The sequence below is a fragment of the Oryx dammah genome, unplaced genomic scaffold (genome assembly GCF_014754425.2).
Source record: "Oryx dammah isolate SB20612 unplaced genomic scaffold, SCBI_Odam_1.1 HiC_scaffold_24, whole genome shotgun sequence".
Lineage (NCBI taxonomy): Eukaryota > Metazoa > Chordata > Mammalia > Artiodactyla > Bovidae > Oryx > Oryx dammah.
Window position 1 is genome coordinate 12562428 of NW_024070208.1, and position 19039 is coordinate 12581466.

Consider the following 19039-nt stretch of genomic DNA (forward strand, 5'->3'; position numbering starts at 1 on the left):
ATTGAGTTCAAGTTTAATCTTTGCTCCTGTTGCCTTTATTCAGCAGCTGCAAAGGTAATTGCTGTCTCCCATCTCTTTTAGCAGCTCCATCTCTTGGGGAAGATTAGGGGTCAGAGAAGGTAAAGGTGCTTTGCACGCTGGTTGTCTGTCCTTGCGCATTGTGTACCATGGCCAGCATCATGCCATGGTGGGAAGGCCCTCTCGGGCTCTGTTTCTGACATCTGGGGTGGTCCTTATTGCTGTTACAAAGTGCAATGAACAGCTTTTCAGGCCTCTGTGCACTGTAGAGAGGAGGGTAAGCGAGTGGGTGCTAGAGTTTGAAGATCTGGATTTGCGTCTCAGCTCTCTACTGCTCACTGTGTGGGCCTGGTGAGTGGTTAACTTTGCTCACCTCTGTTTTTCTCACTGTAGAACTGGATTCTGCCGGTCCTAAGGATTGAATGATATGTGCAAGGAAGTCTTTTAGCACAGCTGTTGGTGTGTCTTAAGCTCTCCTCAGAACCCTGGCTGCTCCAGGGGCATTCTTTCCTTTGATGAATTCCCAGAAGTGGAGTGGCTGTGTCAGAGTGTAGGGGTGTTTTCAGGGTTTTGGCATGCATTACAACATGGTGCTCCGGAAAGGTGCCAGTTTACTCAGGAACTGAGTTAGAGTTTCACTGTTGTGGCATCCTTGTGTTGGCCTCTTAATTTTATATGTTTTATGTGAAGTTTGAGGCAAGTCCACTTGTCTCTGAGGGTTTTGGGTAGCTGTAGAGAACTTGGGGCGGGGAGGGGAGGAAGGGAGAGTATCTTGGACTGGGACAAAGAAAAGGATTGTTTCTTTGCTTTGGTTACATAAACCTTTCTTTATACCTTGTTTTGAGAATTTTGGTCCTCTTAATCATTTTGGTAGGTAAGTAAATATTTTAGTTCTCCTCTTACCTATGTTTTATAGTTTTTAAAGTGCCTCTTATAAATTTCTATTTGGTTCTTACAATAAACTTGTCCAGTAAGTAGGGTAGTATACATCAAGGTTAACATGCATCATATACACCCAGATATATACATAGAGGAAACAGATCCAGAGATAATGCAGTTTGCCTGGAGGGAACAGAGCTAATGAGAGTCACAAAGGGGATACAAATGCTACTTTTCTGCATCCCAGTGTATCGCTCTTTTGTCTTGTGCTGTCTGGACATTCCTTGTCTTTCTGACAGTCTGCCTCAATTCCAGTCATTAATCACATTTTACTGTTAGACCAGAATAGAATAGAAGTTTATTTTAATTCAGAATAGAAATTCTTTGTCTAAAAAAATTAAATTCTGGGACTTCCCTGGCAGTCCGGTGGTTAAGATTGCGGTACTACTGCAGAGGGCACAGGTTTGATCCCTATTTGGGGAGCTGATATCCTCCCCAAAAGTGTGGCCCTCCCAAGAAATAAAAAATATAATTCTTTGTGAAAAATTAGAATCTAGGAACCCCTAAAGTGAGGTGCATGTGTGTGCAGGCACTGATACTTCAGTTTTATCTTTGTAGCAAAAGAATATAAAATTAGAACTCCACTATATACTTTAGGTTTTCTTTTTCTTTTTTGCAATTCTGTGGGGGACTAGTTTGAAGTTTGGTTTTGTGTATAAATCTCTTCATAGTATAAATTAATATCAACCAAATGTCTTGAAAACCTCAACTAGGTAATTCTTGATAAGACCAATTTGACTGAAACTGATTAGGCATGTCTTCAATCTCTATTCAGATTTTTTAGTATTAAGGATTTAGAATTCCGTTCTCACTCCTACCCTTTACAGTAATAAAGCATTTTCCCTGTAAGGCTCTGACCCAGAAGGGCTGTATATGCCCCGTTCTATACCTGTATCCATAGCATCTGGTGCCCATAGATTTTGAACGAAGGGACAAGTTACTGTGGTCAAATGTGGGTATTCAGTAGTTAATACCCAAGTTGATTTAAGCTCTCAAAGGTATTACATTAAAGCATTGATAAAAAGTGACATAGCTCTAGCGTTTTCTACCAAGGAGGGTGTGTGTGTGTGTTTTAAATACTATGGTATTAATCATTTGAATTGGATGTTTTTGTCATTGGTATGCTCCTAAGAGTCCTGTAGAAGGGATTTGTTTTTATCTGATTTATGTACAGATTTCATATTTTCATTTGTATATTATTAAACCTTTCTCCCCAAGAAATAAGAATGTCTAGAGCATTCATGGTTGCTATAGGAATAGAGTCACTTTTAGGAGACAAGAAGGTTGAGGTTCTTTCTCTGATATCCTGTGTTTTAGGTTTCTTAAAAGTTTTTGAAATACTTCTTATTAAGGCTTTCAGATATTATTTATAATTAAAAAGGGCTAAGACTGACTAAATATGGGTAATTTTTAGTATATAATAATTTTGAACCTAAAAATAACATTTTGTAATAATTGGATCTCATTAAGGTGCCAGTATTCATAGTTTTCATGAATATTCAAATATTCATGTTAGACTGTTGAGTACATTTTTATGTCTGAGAATTTTTGTTTTATGTTTTCATTTTTCTAAGTGACTGAATTTGAAGGAGTTATTTTAGGACAAAATGCTTGCCTGAATTACTCAGATCAATAAATTAGTTTCTTTTACTATTTTTTCTTTAGGTCTTTAGTGGATTAACTCTTCATTGATTACATACAACAGCAGTATAGTTATGGCGACCTTCCAGTCTTTCAGGAACAATCACATGAAAACTAGAGCATCTGTCAGAAAAGTAAGTTCACTATATTAGATTCCTTTTAGTGACAGTTTTAATAAAAATGTTGATCTTTTTCTGAAGTCAGAGTCTTTTTAAGCCCTGTGTTATGATATTACTGTTTTTACACTTGATCTTAGCCAAAAGGCCAAGAAGGAATTGATATTACTGTTTTTAAATGAATCTTATTTGTTGAAATCAATAATGATAAAATGCAGAGATTGGGATATTTGAAAATAGTGATATGAAATCATGGAAATAATAAACTTTATTTCCAAAGATCAAAATCTCTCCCTATTTCTTCTCAGTAGTTTTCTTTCTTCTTCACAATATAAGCATCAGGTGTGACTTTTCTTACATGAGCTTTAGCTTTACCTCAAAATATTACTGTTCACTGATTTATTCAGCAGATATAAACTTGAGTGCTGCTAGTATGCCTGGCCCTAGGCTAGGTAGCCGGTGGAAAATAAAGAGCGAGCAGATGAAATGTGATTCCTGATGCTTTCAGGTTTCTAGTCTGAGGAGGAACCCTCTCTCTTTTCCTGTCTTGTGATGATTTTGTTACCTTTTCATTCTTGACATTTTTCTTGACTAACACTGTGGGGGTGTCCCTTGACGAAAGGGAGAATGAACACTGGAGGGTGGTTAGCAGTCTTTGTCAACCCTTTTTTTAGCTTCATCTCCTGCATTACATGACACTGTTGACAAGTCCTTGCTTGATAAATGCTCTTTGACTTCTTGCATTGTAGCTTCTCCTCGCTGCTTTCTTATGGTGGCTCTTGTCTTCTCTGCAGATCTTCTTTCCAGCTTCTCATTGTTAGTGTTCTTAAAAGCTGCTAGGCCTGCTTTTTCATTTAGCTATTCATTTCTTCAGAGATCTAAGAAATGTTTGGGTTTGACTATAACTGGAATAGAGTGGTTGTCGAAAAAGGTGCCTGCAGAGTTGGAAAACAGAAAGTAAACTTATTTATTTTATATTTTTTTAATTGAAAGATAATTGCTTTATAATATTGTGCTAGTTTCTGTAGTAATTATATTTTTAAGTAATATCCCCCTTGTGTTTTCAGGGACCTTTAAACTTAGCAGGTCCCCTTTTTAATTTGAACAAAGAGACCTGGGTTCGATCCCTGGGTCAGGAAGATCCCCTGGAGAAGGAAATGGCAAACTCACTCCAGTACTCTTGCCTGGAAAATTCCATGGATGGAGGAGGGTGGTGGGCTACAGTTCACGGGGTCGCAAAGATTCAGACACAACTGAGCGACTTCACTTCACTTCACAGTAAAAACTATTTTCTCTGTGTTTTCACTTTTTGTAAACTATAGGTATATTATAGTTTTTTCAGATAGCCATTGGATCCATAGCTTTAAATTAGTAATTAAATTGTACTGATTGCTTTAAATTAATATTAGAACTAAGAAAATGCACATATACAGAAAATAGAATAGTGAGCTAGTGACCATGGGCTCCAGGCATTGTGCTACCTTCCTGTTTAATTTGAATTCACCAGCGTATGCAGCCACAGCCAAAACGTCACACTGTGAATTTAATATTGTTATTTAGCCCATGGTTTATATTAGACACATGATAAAGTTCTGGTTTGAATTCTCTTGACTATTTGGAAACCCTTTTAGATAGAAGTATATGAATCTAAATATTATATACTTTCTGTATGTATGTGTGTTTTGCATGCACAGTACAACTTTTGACATCTTTATTTCAAAAGGTGTATGTGTGTGTGTATATATATATATATTTATATATATTAGCTGACAAAAACTTCTCTGTTGGCTAATGTGGAAATTGGAAATGTATACTCAGATTTTATAGATTTAACCTTACTTTGCATTAAAGATAAAGAGATACTTTGAATATTTATTGGGAATCAGGGACTATGAGAACCAGAAAGAACTGCACTTTCTATTCCATTAATTTTTTCTAACATTATGAAAATTTCAAGCCTATAGAGAAACTATAGTACACCCACATGTAAACCTACATACCAACCACCCCTATTCAGCAGTTAATATTTTTGTTTTATTTCTGTGTGTGTATTTAATTTTTGGCAGAACCATTTGAAAATTAATGGTCTTTTTTTTTAAACTATAATTGATTTATAATATTGTGTTAATTTGAGGTGTAGAGATTCAGATTCTTTTCCATTATAGGTTATCACAAGATGTTGAATATAGTTCCTTGTGCTATACAGTAAATCCTTGTAAAAGTTAACATTCTTGATGTCTCTTCACTCCAAACATGATCACATTCAAGAAAATTAAATAAATCCCCTTGTATCTAACACCCAGCCATACTCAGACCTTATTACTCTGAAAATGTTTTTTATAGGCCCTCATCCACCCCACTTCCATTTTGGGTTCAGTGTAGGCTCCTATTGCATTTGAGCTAATTGCATTTGATGGTTATGACTCATATTTTTGAGGAGTGGTTCTGAAAGAGCTTCTCCTTTTTTGCTTTGTTTTTAAATTCAAGACTGACTGGTTGAATGGGCCAGGCCTTTGTACAGTGTTCCACATTCCGCATTTGGTGGTTTTCTCACAGTGCTTTCTCTCATAAGTTTAACTTATTCTTCTCCCCTCTCTATATGTTTCATATAAACTAGAAGTTAGGTGTAAAGGCTTAACTTAGATTCAAGTTAAAAATTTTTAGCCAGGATACTAAAGGGTAGTGAGAAGGCAAAATTGCAGGTTTTCCTAATGATTAGTGATGCTAGAATTGATCAGTTGATTAGGGTTGTAACTGTTGTCCATTTTAAAAGTGTATATTTTGTTTTTTAGTTAGCAAATAATCTATGGGATGATACTTGGTGGTGTGCAAACATCTTGTTTTTTCAACTTTCATTAATACTTTTGGCATGCCTTGATGGTCCTTTCCTGCAGCTAATTCTTGAAAGTTGCAAAATGGTGATTATCAATTTTCAGATGAATGATTTGGTGGAATAGTCACCTTAAATGGATGCAAGTAGTTTAAATTTATTTGTGTTGCTCTGGAAGCATTGATTTTAAAATAACTATATTTTCTCATCTTTTATTTATTTGCAGTCATTTATTTATTTATTCACTCGTTTATTTAAGTTGCTCAGATTGCCCCCGACTTGGTCCCTATAAGCCCTTTCAGGCAATGCCAAAGTCCTTTTCTCAGGCTTATAAGTCTTTAATTGCTTCCTTGCTTTCTAGTATAAGACTGACCCTGTTTCTGCTTTACCTTCCTCAGACCTGGAGTGGACTCTTTCTCCACAGAACCTTTTGATTTAGAAATCAAGATCTGGATACTAACTGTGACTCTTGTTCTTTTACTGTCATGAGTTTATGTTGATTGCTTATATTCAGATATCACATTTCATATTTTTTCCTATTTTAAGTTCATGTTCATAATTTAGCCTGAAAATTTCCACTCATTAGTGAAAGGAGAATCATTTAAAATTTCGAATATTCAAATATTGGGGGGGAAAGCAGTACAATGAACACCACATACACTCTTCACTTAGATTCACCCTGTTAACATTTTACCAAACCCATTCTGTGTGTATATATGTACATACACACTTAGCTTTTGAAACCAAATGAGAGTAGGCTACAGACATTACTTTACTTCTCGTCTTCATATGTTAGCATGCTTCTCTTAAGAACCTCAGCATTATTACCATCCTTCAGAAAATCATTAATTCAGTAGCACGGTCTTAACGTGCAATCCATGCATAAATTTCCCCAGTTGTCTCAGTGTCCCTGTGATGATTTTCCCCTTGCCTCTCATCTAGGAGTCAAGCAAGATTGACATTCTCTACTTGGGTATTGTATCTTTTTGATCTCCCCACCCCCGTCGGCTCCATCTCTGGTCTAAATTCTTTTCTTCTGATGGCAAATCTTTGGAAGAGTTTGTACCACTTATCTTGTAGAACATCTTCATATTCCTAGCTCACTTGTTTTTCCCTGGGGTTAGGTTCGGGGGCACACCTCAGGACGATGTCGTGGTCATTCTCGGGTGTCGGCTCAGAAGGGGCATCTCGTTAAGGCCAGGCTTGACTGGATAGTTAGTTACCCTTAACTACCTCAACTCTGATAAACCACCAGTTATCTCCAGCATAAAGACACATAACCCCTTTATAATTAGTACTGTTAATAAGTAATCCATAGGGTGATGTGGCAAAACACTGTATCTTGTTCCCCAGTAGCTTTTAATCTGGTGGATTAGGATACATTGATAGTCCTTTCCTGAATCAGTAGTTATATTGGGAGTTACAAATGGAATTTTAAAATTTCGTCATTCTGTTCATATTTGTTAGCCAGCGTTGTAAGGTCAGGTAGCACAGTCCTCCAACCCCTACCCTTTTATCTGTCTCTTTTAACGGATTTGTAGTTTCTTTTAAGACTCAGCTGTTGTACTCCATTACCATCTGTATTCTTTTGATGCTTAGATTATCCCATATTTGGCCAATTGGAATTCCTTCAAGTGTTCTTCAAGCTTCTGTGTTCTTTTGAGACACTTTCTTCCTATGTGTCACAGTAAGATGTTCAGCTGCACTTCATAAGTTTCTGCCTCAGACCTGGAATTCCTTCACTCAGGGAACTTCTAGTTCTTTTAAATGGTGAATAGTATTTAGAAACCAAAATTTGTGTGCTGGATATGCTCATTGCTCTTAAGGGTCATTGATTCTATGATCTATCAATGGAAAAAATGTAGTAAATACGTTTAAAGAGTCCTGAGTTCATATTGAAAGTTCAGATTTAACATTACATTTTTAAAAAATGGCTTTGATTTCATATTTGCATCTTTTCTCTTTGTTGAATTCATATTGTATGTGAGGTACTGAAATCTGGGGTAATAGATTGAGTAAATGACAATTACTTCAGTAATTTGGGTTAACAGGTAGGAAAGACATACATACAAAAGCAGTCATTATAATACATTGTGGTATAGATTAAATGATCTTAATGTGCAAACAATACAGTAGGAAGTTTGGGAGACCTTTATTACGAGTAAGGGATGGGAAATCTTCCCAGGTCTTGGAATATGTAGGATTTCTACAGGGGAACATTAGGAAATAAGGACATTTTTGCTAGAATAGCAGTCAAATCAGAAGGGGGGAATAAGGTTGAGAGAAATTAATGTTCCCTTTATATCCAACTATAATACTCATTTCTTTATGAAATTTTCGTCCTCCTCTGTTTCTTTGCACTTATGACATCCTTTTTTTTCAAGTCTGGAGTGCCTTCCCTCTTTCATCATATTGCTGCTTTAAACCCTGAAAAGCCTTATCTTGGGTTATTACCTCTTTGATTTTTCCATCTCCAACTTTGCTATGAAATTAATCACATTGTTAGCATACCTTACTGTAAGCCCCCCATCATCATCTTATGAATTGTTGCTTCTGTTCTGCCAGTGGCTTGGAAATCAGGTGTGCGATCTGCTAGGTGTCAATTTAGGGTGAAAGGGAGAGGACCTGGCTGAGGCCCTCACGTCTCTCCAGGTTGAGAGCCTGGGGCTGTTGAGTGTTGAGCATGTGGAGTTCTGCTTCAACCTTTTGTTCTCTTTCTCTCAGTTGAGTGAGTTCTGTTACATCAAAAGGTGCCCAGTGAATACTCTTTGGAAAGTTAGTGACTCTCCTTTTAATCCATCATCAGGATCTTTTACATTGTCTTAGAATTAAGTAAATTAACAGTATCTTGTGTTTTCAGAGCTTCAATGAAGATGTGTTCCAGTCTGTGAAGTCTTTATTGCAGAGCGAGAAGGAACTGTGCAGTGTATCAGCCGAGGACTGTTTGAAGCAGGATGAACATGCCAGTTTGACTGAGGTTTGACGGATTACTCTCTATACCCTTTCCTAATACAGCACAGTGTATTTTCATGTATCTTTGTAGAACTGCGTGGTCTGTTTGTAAATGCCTAAAATCTCTGCACATTAATTCATGTGTGAGAAGTACCTGTTTTAAGTACCTGCTAATATGGTGGCACTAGTGGTAAAGAACCTGCCTGCCAGTTCAAGAGATGTAAGAGATGTGAGTTCAGTCCCTGGGTCAGGAAGATCTCTGGAGGAGGGCTTGGCAACCCACTCCAGTATTCTTGCCTGGAAAATCCCAGACAGAGGAGCCTGGCGGGCTACAGTCCATGGGGTCGCAAAGAATCCCGCACACCTGAAGCAATTTAGCACGCACACACAGCATAGTCATTACTGACCACTCATCAGACGCACAGCTCTGTATCAGATGATTTCTACTATGTTCAGTAATTGGGACTTACATTCTGAAATTTTCTACTCTGAAACAAAATATATACTTATTTCTAATACTCATTTATTGGTTGTTTAAATTCAGTGCTTTGATTCAAAAATGAAATAGTAGTGATATATTTATTTTGAAGTAAGATATTTGCCACTTAAGGATATGATATACTACTTGCTCACCTTTTTCTCTGTTGCGTCAATGTTTCCAATCTTTGTTTGAATTTATTACTATAAAGGGGTAAAATTTTTTCCTACAATATATAACCATAGTCCATCTATACATTTATTTACCAAAGAAGAGAGACAGGGTATTGGGGTCATTGAAGCGCAAAACTGATAAATATGTTGATTAAAGATTCTTTTTTGAAATCAGGGCTCTAATAAAAATATTGGTTATTTTGGGTATGGTTTTCTTTCATATTCCTTGAGGAACTGTGTTTCAAGTAGCTGCATAGGATGGCGAGCGTAGCTTTCAGGCTTGCAGTGGCTTCCGACCTGAGCCTCTTCTTTTTGTGTGAGCTCAGTTCTCTGGCTCTGGGCTGCTTTCTGTTTGTTATCCCTTTCTGCTTTAGTCGAGCTGAGCCGCTCCTGATCTAGGCTGCTGCCAGGCGTGGCAGGGCTTCTGTGTCCTCTGCCCCCAGCAGGTGTCCTGTTTATGCAGTGCCCTCTGCGCCCACATTCCTTAAGCGCTGTCAAACGCAGCACTCTGCTGGCACCTCAGACCTCCATGCCAGCTCATCTTCTCTCTCGTATTCAGTAAAAGCAAGCTTGAAAGAATAGAAGGAATTCTGTCTCATGTTAGGGCGTATATATTTCCCAAGTACCTTTGTGGAAGAAAGGAAGCTTGTTATTTGAGTATCTCTTTGTTATTGAGTGCCTGTGATATGCTGGGCACTTTCCTCCACATTCTCATATTAACCCTCACAACTGTGGGAGAGGAGTTGTGTTGCCTTAAGATTTATACGTAAGGAGACAGGTTCCTACAGGTTAATGACTTACCTGGACACCTGGAAGTTTACTGTAACATTTCTTTGAAGGTAGTACTCATAATTAATGAGAGTAAAGATTCTACAACAACCTTAAGATTCTGACTTGCTTTTGAGTCATCAGAAAGATGTCAAAAGTATATTGAGTGTTGCTTTGTATTTTAACTATGGTGTTTTCTATTAATTCTTGAGAATTGATTATCTATATTGTTGCCACTTACTTCATACTTTTAGTCACAGAACTTACCTGGTAGACAGTTTACTAGTCTAGCTTCAAGCAGTCACAATTTCTTCTTATGATGTCAAAGACAAGGAAATATAAAATTTTTAATTAATGCTATTCAGGTTATAAAACTGTACATATTCCATATAGAAAAATAAGAAATACTGAAAGTATTTTTTTTAAAGTCATTAATCCTATAAGTGAGGAAAGAAAAAAACATAGGGGGGATAAAAGTAGAGAAAAATAAGATCACTTATAATTCCATCATTGAAAGTTAATCCCTCCTTATAATTTGGTATATATATATATTTTTTTAATTTGGTATATTAACTTCCAGAATTATTTTCCTGGTGTATGTTTTTAAAAATAAGGTTGAAATGGTGTGTATAGTCTATATCATTTTTCTATAACTTGTCCTTTTTGCTTAATAATGTGACATTTCCTCAGACCATTAGATTGTCTTTAAAATTTTAATTTCTATAAACTTTTGTAGAGAAATCTCCAGGTAAAGGTATTGAAGGAAATAAATGTGATACCACAGAGAGTCAGTCAGGAGGTTGCTTGAGAGGTTCCCAGGGAAAGCCTCTCTGAGGAGGTGACGTTTAGGTTGGAACTAGAAGAACAAGAAGCAGCTAGACAGGTAAACATGGCAAGGAATAGGGGTCCAGGTTGAAGGCACCACTCTGAAGCCCTTAGGCAGGAACAATCAAGAGTGTCCTGGACCCAGAGAGGGGGCCCATGTGTTTGAATGAAGGTGAGGGAAAGTTGAAGCCACCAGCTAAGCCAGAGCCTTGGGACCTCCATTAGGACCCTGCATTGAGAAGCTTGGAAAGGTTTTGACAGGGAAATGACAGGATGATTCCCGAGGCAGGTAGGAGAGGACTGGGGTCGTGTTGGGGAGAAGTGGCTGCAGAGGCTGTGGAGAGAAGAGTCGTGTGCTTTATGTTTGAGGGTGAGGATTGAACTTGCTAATGAGTGGGTGTGGGAGAGGTTCGAGAACCCCAATTATGGAGCCAGACCTTTGGTAAAAAACCTTTGTGATCATCTTTGAAAAAATTAATCATCTTACAGCAGCATTTTAATGCATTGTGTGCTTTGCTTTCTGTTTCTCAGCTCTGTCAACAATCTAATTGAGATAAGACTTAAAAATTTTAATGGACCTTTATTCCTTTTTTATTCAGGTCACATTTCTAGGTTTTAATGAAGAAACAGATGCTGCTCATATACAGGTATGGTCGACTTATTGAACTGGAAAGGGACATGAGAGATTATTTGAAACAAATTTTGAGAGCATGGAAAATTTGCCTCATTAGCCCCAAAGTTACATTAAACTCTTCTGTTATCATTCCTATTTAAAGTTAAAAGATGACATTTTGAGGTCATTTTGAGTGTGTCCTCGACATTTTCACTTTTTTCACTGAGTATTTCTGTTATGGAAAGCAGTTTTAGGTTAGGGGACCACAAAAGTCGTTTATCTGAGAAGGTTGCAAACCACAGGCTAACTTTTTCTGCATCTGTCATAATGTAGAGTGGAAGATTTATTTTTTATTTAGATGGTTTTTATAATCTAACTTCAACATATTCTCATGTTTTTAATTGAGAAAAGAGTTAAAATTGTTAAAGAAAGAATAATTTGTAAAAAATAATGAAGAACCAATGTAAAAATTTTAGCCTGTTTGATTTAGGCAGGTGTTTATAGAGGGACTGACAGTTGAGATTAGGATCAGCAAAGGAAAGCTGCACACTTAGGTGAAGAGGAGGTGAAGCTCGGGTAGATGTGATAGGGGTACTTTTCTTTCACCTTGTACTGCTTCTTAAAACTTGTGCTGGTCGTGTTTCCTTTTGTGTCAGTAAAACATCTCCTAGCAGAAGCAGCAGCACTAGCACTGCATTGTTTGTAAAGATAATGCGGATCTGGTGATGAGAAAAGAAAACTTTGCTGTGTGTCTTGATCGTGCCCTTGCCTGCAGGAAATAGTCTAGACAGAGGGCACAGGAGAAGATATAGTTGTGAGAACGTAAGGCTGAAAAGACTTATCCAAAGTTATTTCTTTCATACTCCACTTCCTCTTTAAGAATGACTGATAAAAGCATGTTTACGAAGGAAAGTACTGTATGAATGGTCATAGATGGTAATAATTCTTGCACTGGGCAAAACAGTTACATAAAAGGGGCAAATGGAAAGGAAAACAGGCATTTTTCTTTACATCTTCATATAATTTTCACTAAAGGGAGGAAAGGCAGAAAAATAGACTTGGATTATACAAATATGTAACTTAACCGCCAAAGAAGTGTAAAAGCAAGAATCCCATTTGAGAAATTTCATGGTTAAACTTGAGGACTCCAGGTTTGACATTTGCTGCTGAAAACTATTAAATGCCTCGTTGTTGTTGATGTGTGAGGTACCATGTAAAATCTTGTTACAGATGGTATCATTATGTTTAAAAATCTACAAAAATTGTCAATTTTAAAATATTTTAGTACATTTTATTTTTGAGTTTCCAAACAATCAGTGGTCAATAAACTGCCAGTGTTGGCTATTATGAACTGGGAAGTTTACTAACTAGTAGACTTTAGCGTGCTGCAGTCCACGGGGCTGCAAAGGGTTGGACATGATTGAGCAACTGAACAACAGTAACAAGTAGACTTTATGATTTTAGTTCAGGGCCACAATATAAGGGACTTAAAGTGTTATGCTACAATGTTATTTATTGTGTTATTGCTTTACATTAGGATTTGGCTGCAGTTTCTTTGGAACTCCCAGATCTTCTGAATTCACTGCACTTCTGCAGTCTAAATGAAAATGAAATTATTTGTATGAAGGATATAAATAAATCATCAGATATAAACAGTGATCCTCTAAACCAGGTAACTTTTATATATTATTTCTAATGAGTTTTTGTTGGCACATTTTATAAACGACTTAATTGAGCGTTGTTGTAGTTCACTCGCTCAGTCCTGTCTGAATCTTTGCAACCCCATGGATTGCAGCATGTCAGACTCCTCTGTCCTCCATGATTTCCTGGAGTTTGGTCATATTCACGTCCATTGAGTTGGTGATGCTGTCTAACCATCTAGTCCTCTGCCTCCCACTTCTCCTTTTGCCTCAAGTCTTTCCCAGCATCAGGGTCTTTTCCAGTGAATCAGCTCTTCACATCACGTGGCCAGAGTATTAGAACTTCAGCCTTAGCATCAGTCCTTCCAGTGAATATTCAGGGTTAATTTCCTTTAGGACTGACTGGTTTGATCTCCTTGCTGTGTGAGAGACTCTCAAGAGTCTACTCCAGCACCAAATTAGAAAGCATCAGTTCTTCAGTGCTCAGCTTTCTTTATGGTCCAGCTCTCACACCTGTATATGACTGCTGGAAAAACCATAGCTTTAACTATATAGGCCTTTGTCAGCCAAGTACTATCTCTGCTTTTTAATATGCTGTTTAGGTTGGTCACTGCTTTCCTTCCAAGGAGCAAGCGTCTTTTAGTTTGATGCCTGCAGTCACTGTCTGCAGTGATTTTGGACCCAAGAAAATAAAATCTGTCACTACTTCCACCTTTTCCCTTTCTATTTGCCATCAAGTGATGGGACCAGATGCCATGAGTTGTTTTTTCCATTGTTGAGTTTTAAGCCAGCTTTTTCACTCTCTACTTTGACCATCTTCTGGGTTTGCCAGGTGGTGATAGTGGTAAAGAACCCTCCTGTCAACACAAGAAGCAAGAGACTCCTGTTCAACCCCGGATGGGAAGCTCCCATGGAGGAGGGCATGGCAGTCCACTCCAATGTTCTTGCCTGGAGAATCCCATGGACAGAGGAGCCTGGCGGGCTACAGTCCATAGTTGCAAAGAGTTGGATACAACTGAGACTTAGCACCCACGCAAGAGACGCTTTTCTTTAGGTGCTCTTCACTTTCTGCCATCAAAGTGGTATCATCTGCACATTGAGGTTGTTGCTATTTTTCCTAACAGTCTTAATTCCAGCTTGTGGTCTATCCAGCCTGGAATTTGGCATAATGTACTATGCATATAAGTTAAATAAGCAGGGTGTCAGTGTGCAGCCTTGACGTATTCCTTTCACAGTTTTGCACCAATCACTTATTCCTTATCTGGTTCTTTTGCTTCTTGACCTGCATACAGGTTTCTCAGGAGACAAGTAAGATAGTCTGGTGCTCCCATCTCTTTAAGAACTTTCCACAGTTTGTTGTGATCCACACAGTCAAAGACTTTAGCGTAGTCAGTGAAGCAGAAGTAGATACTTTTCTGGAATTTCCTTGGTTTTTCCATGATCCAACAAATGTTGGCAGTTTGATTTCATGTTCCTCTGCCTTTTCTAAATCCAGCTTGTACATCTGGAAATTCTCAGTTCATGTGTTGCTGAGGCCTAGCTTGAAGGATTTTGAGCATAGCCTTACTAGCATGTGAAATGAGTACAATTATCTGGTGTTTGAACATTCTTTGGCATTGCCCTTCTTTGGAATTGGAATGAAAACTGACCTTTTCCAGTCTTATGGCCACTGCTGCAATTTCCAGATTTGCTCGCATATTGAGTATAGCACTTCTATAGCATCATCTTTCAGATTTGAAACAGTTTAGCTGGAATTCCATCACTTCCACCAGTTTTATTCATAGAAATGCTACCTAAGGCCCACTTGACTTCACACTCCAGGATGTCTGACTCTAGATGAGTGATCACACCATTGTGGTTATCTGGGTCATTAAGATCTCTTTTGTATAGTTCTTCTGTGTGTTCTTGCCACCTCTTAATATCTTCTGCTGCTATTAAGTCCATACCATTTCTGTCCTTTTTTGTGCCCTTTTGAAATGTTTGCTTAGTATCTTCAATTTTCTCGAAGAGATCTTTAGTCTTTCCGGTTCCGTTGTTTTCCTCTGTTTCTTTGCACTGTTCATTTAAGGCCTTCTTATCTCTCTTGCTATTCTCTGGAACTCTGGTTTCAGTTGGGTATGTATTTCCCTTTCTTCTTTGCTTTTTCTTCTCTTCCTTGCTCAACTATTTGTAAAGCCTCATCAGACAACCACTGTGCCTTCTTGCATTTCTTTTTCTTTGGGATGGTTTTTGTTACTGCCTCCTGTACAGTGTTAAAAACCTCCTTCTGTAGTTCTTTAGGCACTTTCTCTACCAGATCTAATCCCTTGAATCTATTGATCACCTCTACTGTTTAATCATAAGGGATTTGATTCAGGTCATACCTTAATGGTCTAGTGGTTTTCCCTACTTTCTTTAGTTTAAGCCTGAATTTTTCAATAAGGAGCTGATGATCTGAGCCACAGTCAGCTCCATGTTTTGCTTTTGCTGACTATAGAGCTTCTCCATCTTTGGCTGCAGAGAACATAAGCAATCTAATTTCGGTGTTGACCATTTGGTGATGTCCATGTGTAGAGTTGTCTCTTGGGTTGTTGGAAAAGGGTGCTTGCTGTGACCAGCATGTTCTCTTGACAGAGCTCCATTAGCCTTTGCCCTGCTTCATTTTGTACTCCCAAGGCCAAACTTGCCTGTTACTCTACTCTGGTTATCTGCCTGTTACTCTACTCTGGTTATCTGACTTCCTACTTTTGTATTCTAATCCCCTATGATGAAAAGGACATCTTTTTTTTGGTGATTGTTCTAGAAGGTCTTGTGAGGTCTTCATAGAACCAGTGAATTTCAGCTTCTTTGGCATTAATGGTTGGGGCATAGACTTGGATTACTGTGATGTTGAATGGTTTGCCTTGGAAGCGAACCAAAGTCATTCGATCATCTTTGAAGTTGCACCCAGTTACTGCGTTTTGAACTCTTTCATTGACTGTGAGGGTTACTCCATTTCTTCTAAGGAATTCTTTCCCATAGTAGTAGATACAATGGTCATCTGAATTAAATTTGCCAATTCCTGTCTATTTTAGTTCACTGATTCCTAAGATGTTGATGTTCATTCTTGCCATCTCCTGTTTGACCACATCCAATTTACCTTGATTCATACACCTACATTTCAGGTTCCTATGCAGTATTGTTCTTTATATATCTGACTTCACTTTCACTACTAGACACATCCAAAACTGAGCACATTTCCACTTCGGCCCCTGGTCTTCATTCTTTCTGGAGCTATTTGTAATTGCCCGCTCCTGTACCCCAGTAACATATTGGACACCTTCCGACCTGGGCAAGCTCATCTTCTGGTGTCACTTTTTTATAGTGTTGCTGGGTTCTCCAGGCAAGATTATTGGAGTAGCTTGCCATTCCCTCCTCCAGGGGACCACGTTTTGTCAGAACTTTCAACTATGACCTGTCTGTCTTGGGTGGCCCAGCATGGCATGGCTCATAGCTTCATTGAGTTACGTAAGCCACTTTGCCACAACAGGCTGCAATCCATGAAGGGGTTAGTTTAGAGCATTAAACTTTAAAATGCTTGGGTAAAGTTTCTTTTGGTTTAATACCATCTCAAGGAAATATAATTCATAAGAAATCTAACTCATAAATCCTTGAAATCACTAAAGGGTAAAATAATTTTGGTCATAGCTTTAAATTAGATTTTCCATGTGTGAAGCTCCATAAGTGGTATGTAAGACATATTAATTTTTTTCTGAAAATTGATTATTTCTGGATTTCTTGAATTTTTACCTATGTGTAAGTCATACAAAATTTTCCCTTTTCTTTCCACCTCCAAATTTATGTAAATATTGAGCTGTATCTTTTAAAGAATATACTTTAACTCATTTTCTGGTTTAAAAAATTTCATGTTAAATCAATACCTGAATATGTATTCTTTCTTTATTTATAAGCAAAAATGTCACCATTTCAGTGAGGTCATTAGTTTCATTAACATTGAATGTTTAGTTCTTTACTGTTAATTTATTGATAATGCATCAAACAAAAATGCGTTGCATATTTTCCCTCCTAAAACTTGAATCAGTAGGTTTAAATTTAGGTTACGTATTCCTTCAAGTGTTATAGACTACAGTGTTTTTTATGAGATTTACAGATAAAAGTAGAACTGTGCTCATTTCCTTCTTTAGATTCTTCATTTATATTTACTTTGTTTTATTTACTAGAAGAGGTGATCAGCTATTTTATCTCATTTCTAGTCTTTTGAACAAGTCATTTGTCAACATTTGTCTTTTAAAATAATATGTATGGGAAAATTCAGTTGACTTTTTATTTTTAATCAAAGCTATAAACCTTGGAAATTGAAATACTAGGGGAATTTAGGAGAAAGGAGGGGACAGTTCTTTTATGACAGAAGAGAATGTATTATCATGCTGAAAGCTGCAGGAAAATGGGATACAGGAAGACTAAGACCTGGTTCCTGTCCTTAAGCAGTTAATAATATAGTTGGTGAACCAGGTGAATGATTAAGAAAAGGCACAGGGCTGTATAGTAATACAGGAAAGCATCATTGCCACAGAAATGGATGGCAAGTTCTTTTGACATTTAGAGAGACGTAATAGGTAGAATTTGAATACCTGGATGAGAGAAAAGTGAGAGAAGTTACTGGAAAGTGAGAAGTGTTGTGGAGAAAGAATGAAGAAAATAATTAAACATTACAAAATCAGGCAGCCTTTTAGGGTGCATGTGTTTCTTTTCTTTTTCTTTTAAAATGGTATCATGTTATTTCTGGGCTTCATTTCCAGGTAATATGTCTTGTAAGTATAGTATATTTTGAAATTAAAATAGTTATCATCTTTTATCTTTTCCCAGAGTCAACATCCTGGAATGCTTTGTGTCATGAGAGTGTCACCTACATTACCAAGACTTAAAATTGATTTTATCTTTAGTCTCCTAAGTAAATATGCTACTGGCATAAGGTACACCCTGGACACATATTTGCATCACAAGCACCAACTTGAGGCCACCAATGAAGACGATGATGATACTAACCAGTCTGTATCTTCCATCGAAGATGACTTTGTCACTGCTTTTGAGCACTTAGAGGAGGAAGAGACTTCAAAGCCATATAATGATGATAATGATGGTTTGTTCTTCACTAGATTTTTTTCCCTTGAAATAGAGAATTAAGGTTTAAAGTTCAGTTTTAAAAGTTTTAAGACAGACTTGTTCAGTTGAAATTTATTTTGAAATTTGATCAAATTTAAGTATTGATACCTTTTTTTTTTTTTTTTCTGATTGAGAAATTAACTTTCTCGTGTCTTTTAAGGTCATTGTTACCTGGTTTTTAGTTTTACTCTTTCTTTTATTAGGTTGTACTGTTCAGACACTGTTTCCCTTAAAAATGCCTAAGTTCAGACTTGAGTTAGCTGGCAGGGTCACCTAAATATTAGTGTTTCTAACGTGTGGCAGTGTGCTAGATATTCCTTAGACCAGGTATTTCTAGGTGTGGGGTAGAGTGAGAATATTTTAGTAATGGGTAAACTCCAGTACTTTGGCCACCTGATGCAAAGAGTTGACTCATTGGAAAGGACCCTGATGCTGGGAAAGGTTGAGGGCAGGAGGAGAAGGGGACGACAGAGGATGAGATGGTTAGATGGCATCACCGACGCAATGGACATGGGTTTGGGTGGACTCTGGGAGTTGGTGATGGACAGGGAGGCCTGGCATGCTACGGTTCATGGGGTCACAAAGAGTTGGACACGACTGAGCGACTGAGTTGACCTGAATCCTTGTTCTTAAGTACAACTTGAGATGAATCTGTTAATTCAGTGGTCCCCATCCTTTTTGGCACCAGGGGCTGGTTTCATGAAAAATAATTTTCCCATGGAACTAGGGCAGGAAGGGGATGGTTTTGGGATGATTCAAGTGCATTATATTTATTGTACATGTTATTTCTAGTATTATTACATCAGCTCCACCTCAGATCATCAGGCATCACATCCTGGAGGTTGGGGATCCCTGTGTTAAAACAAAATAGTATAGATGATACTTATAATACAGATGAGTATTT

At 37.6% G+C, this 19039-nt stretch overlaps 1 protein-coding gene across 4 annotated transcripts in view; it reads left to right on the forward strand.

The window, feature by feature from the left end:
• Positions 1–19039, forward strand: part of AKAP11 (A-kinase anchoring protein 11) — a 48731-nt gene that overhangs the window by 8227 nt on the left and 21465 nt on the right. For all 4 annotated transcript variants that reach the window (XM_040267187.1, XM_040267189.1, XM_040267190.1 and 1 more), the window contains exons 2-6: positions 2623–2732; positions 8405–8521; positions 11340–11387; positions 12891–13025; positions 17839–18103. In XM_040267187.1, the coding sequence (XP_040123121.1) occupies positions 2673–2732; positions 8405–8521; positions 11340–11387; positions 12891–13025; positions 17839–18103 (625 nt within the window). In that variant the 5' untranslated portion in view covers positions 2623–2672. The remainder of the gene's footprint in view (positions 1–2622; positions 2733–8404; positions 8522–11339; positions 11388–12890; positions 13026–17838; positions 18104–19039) is intronic.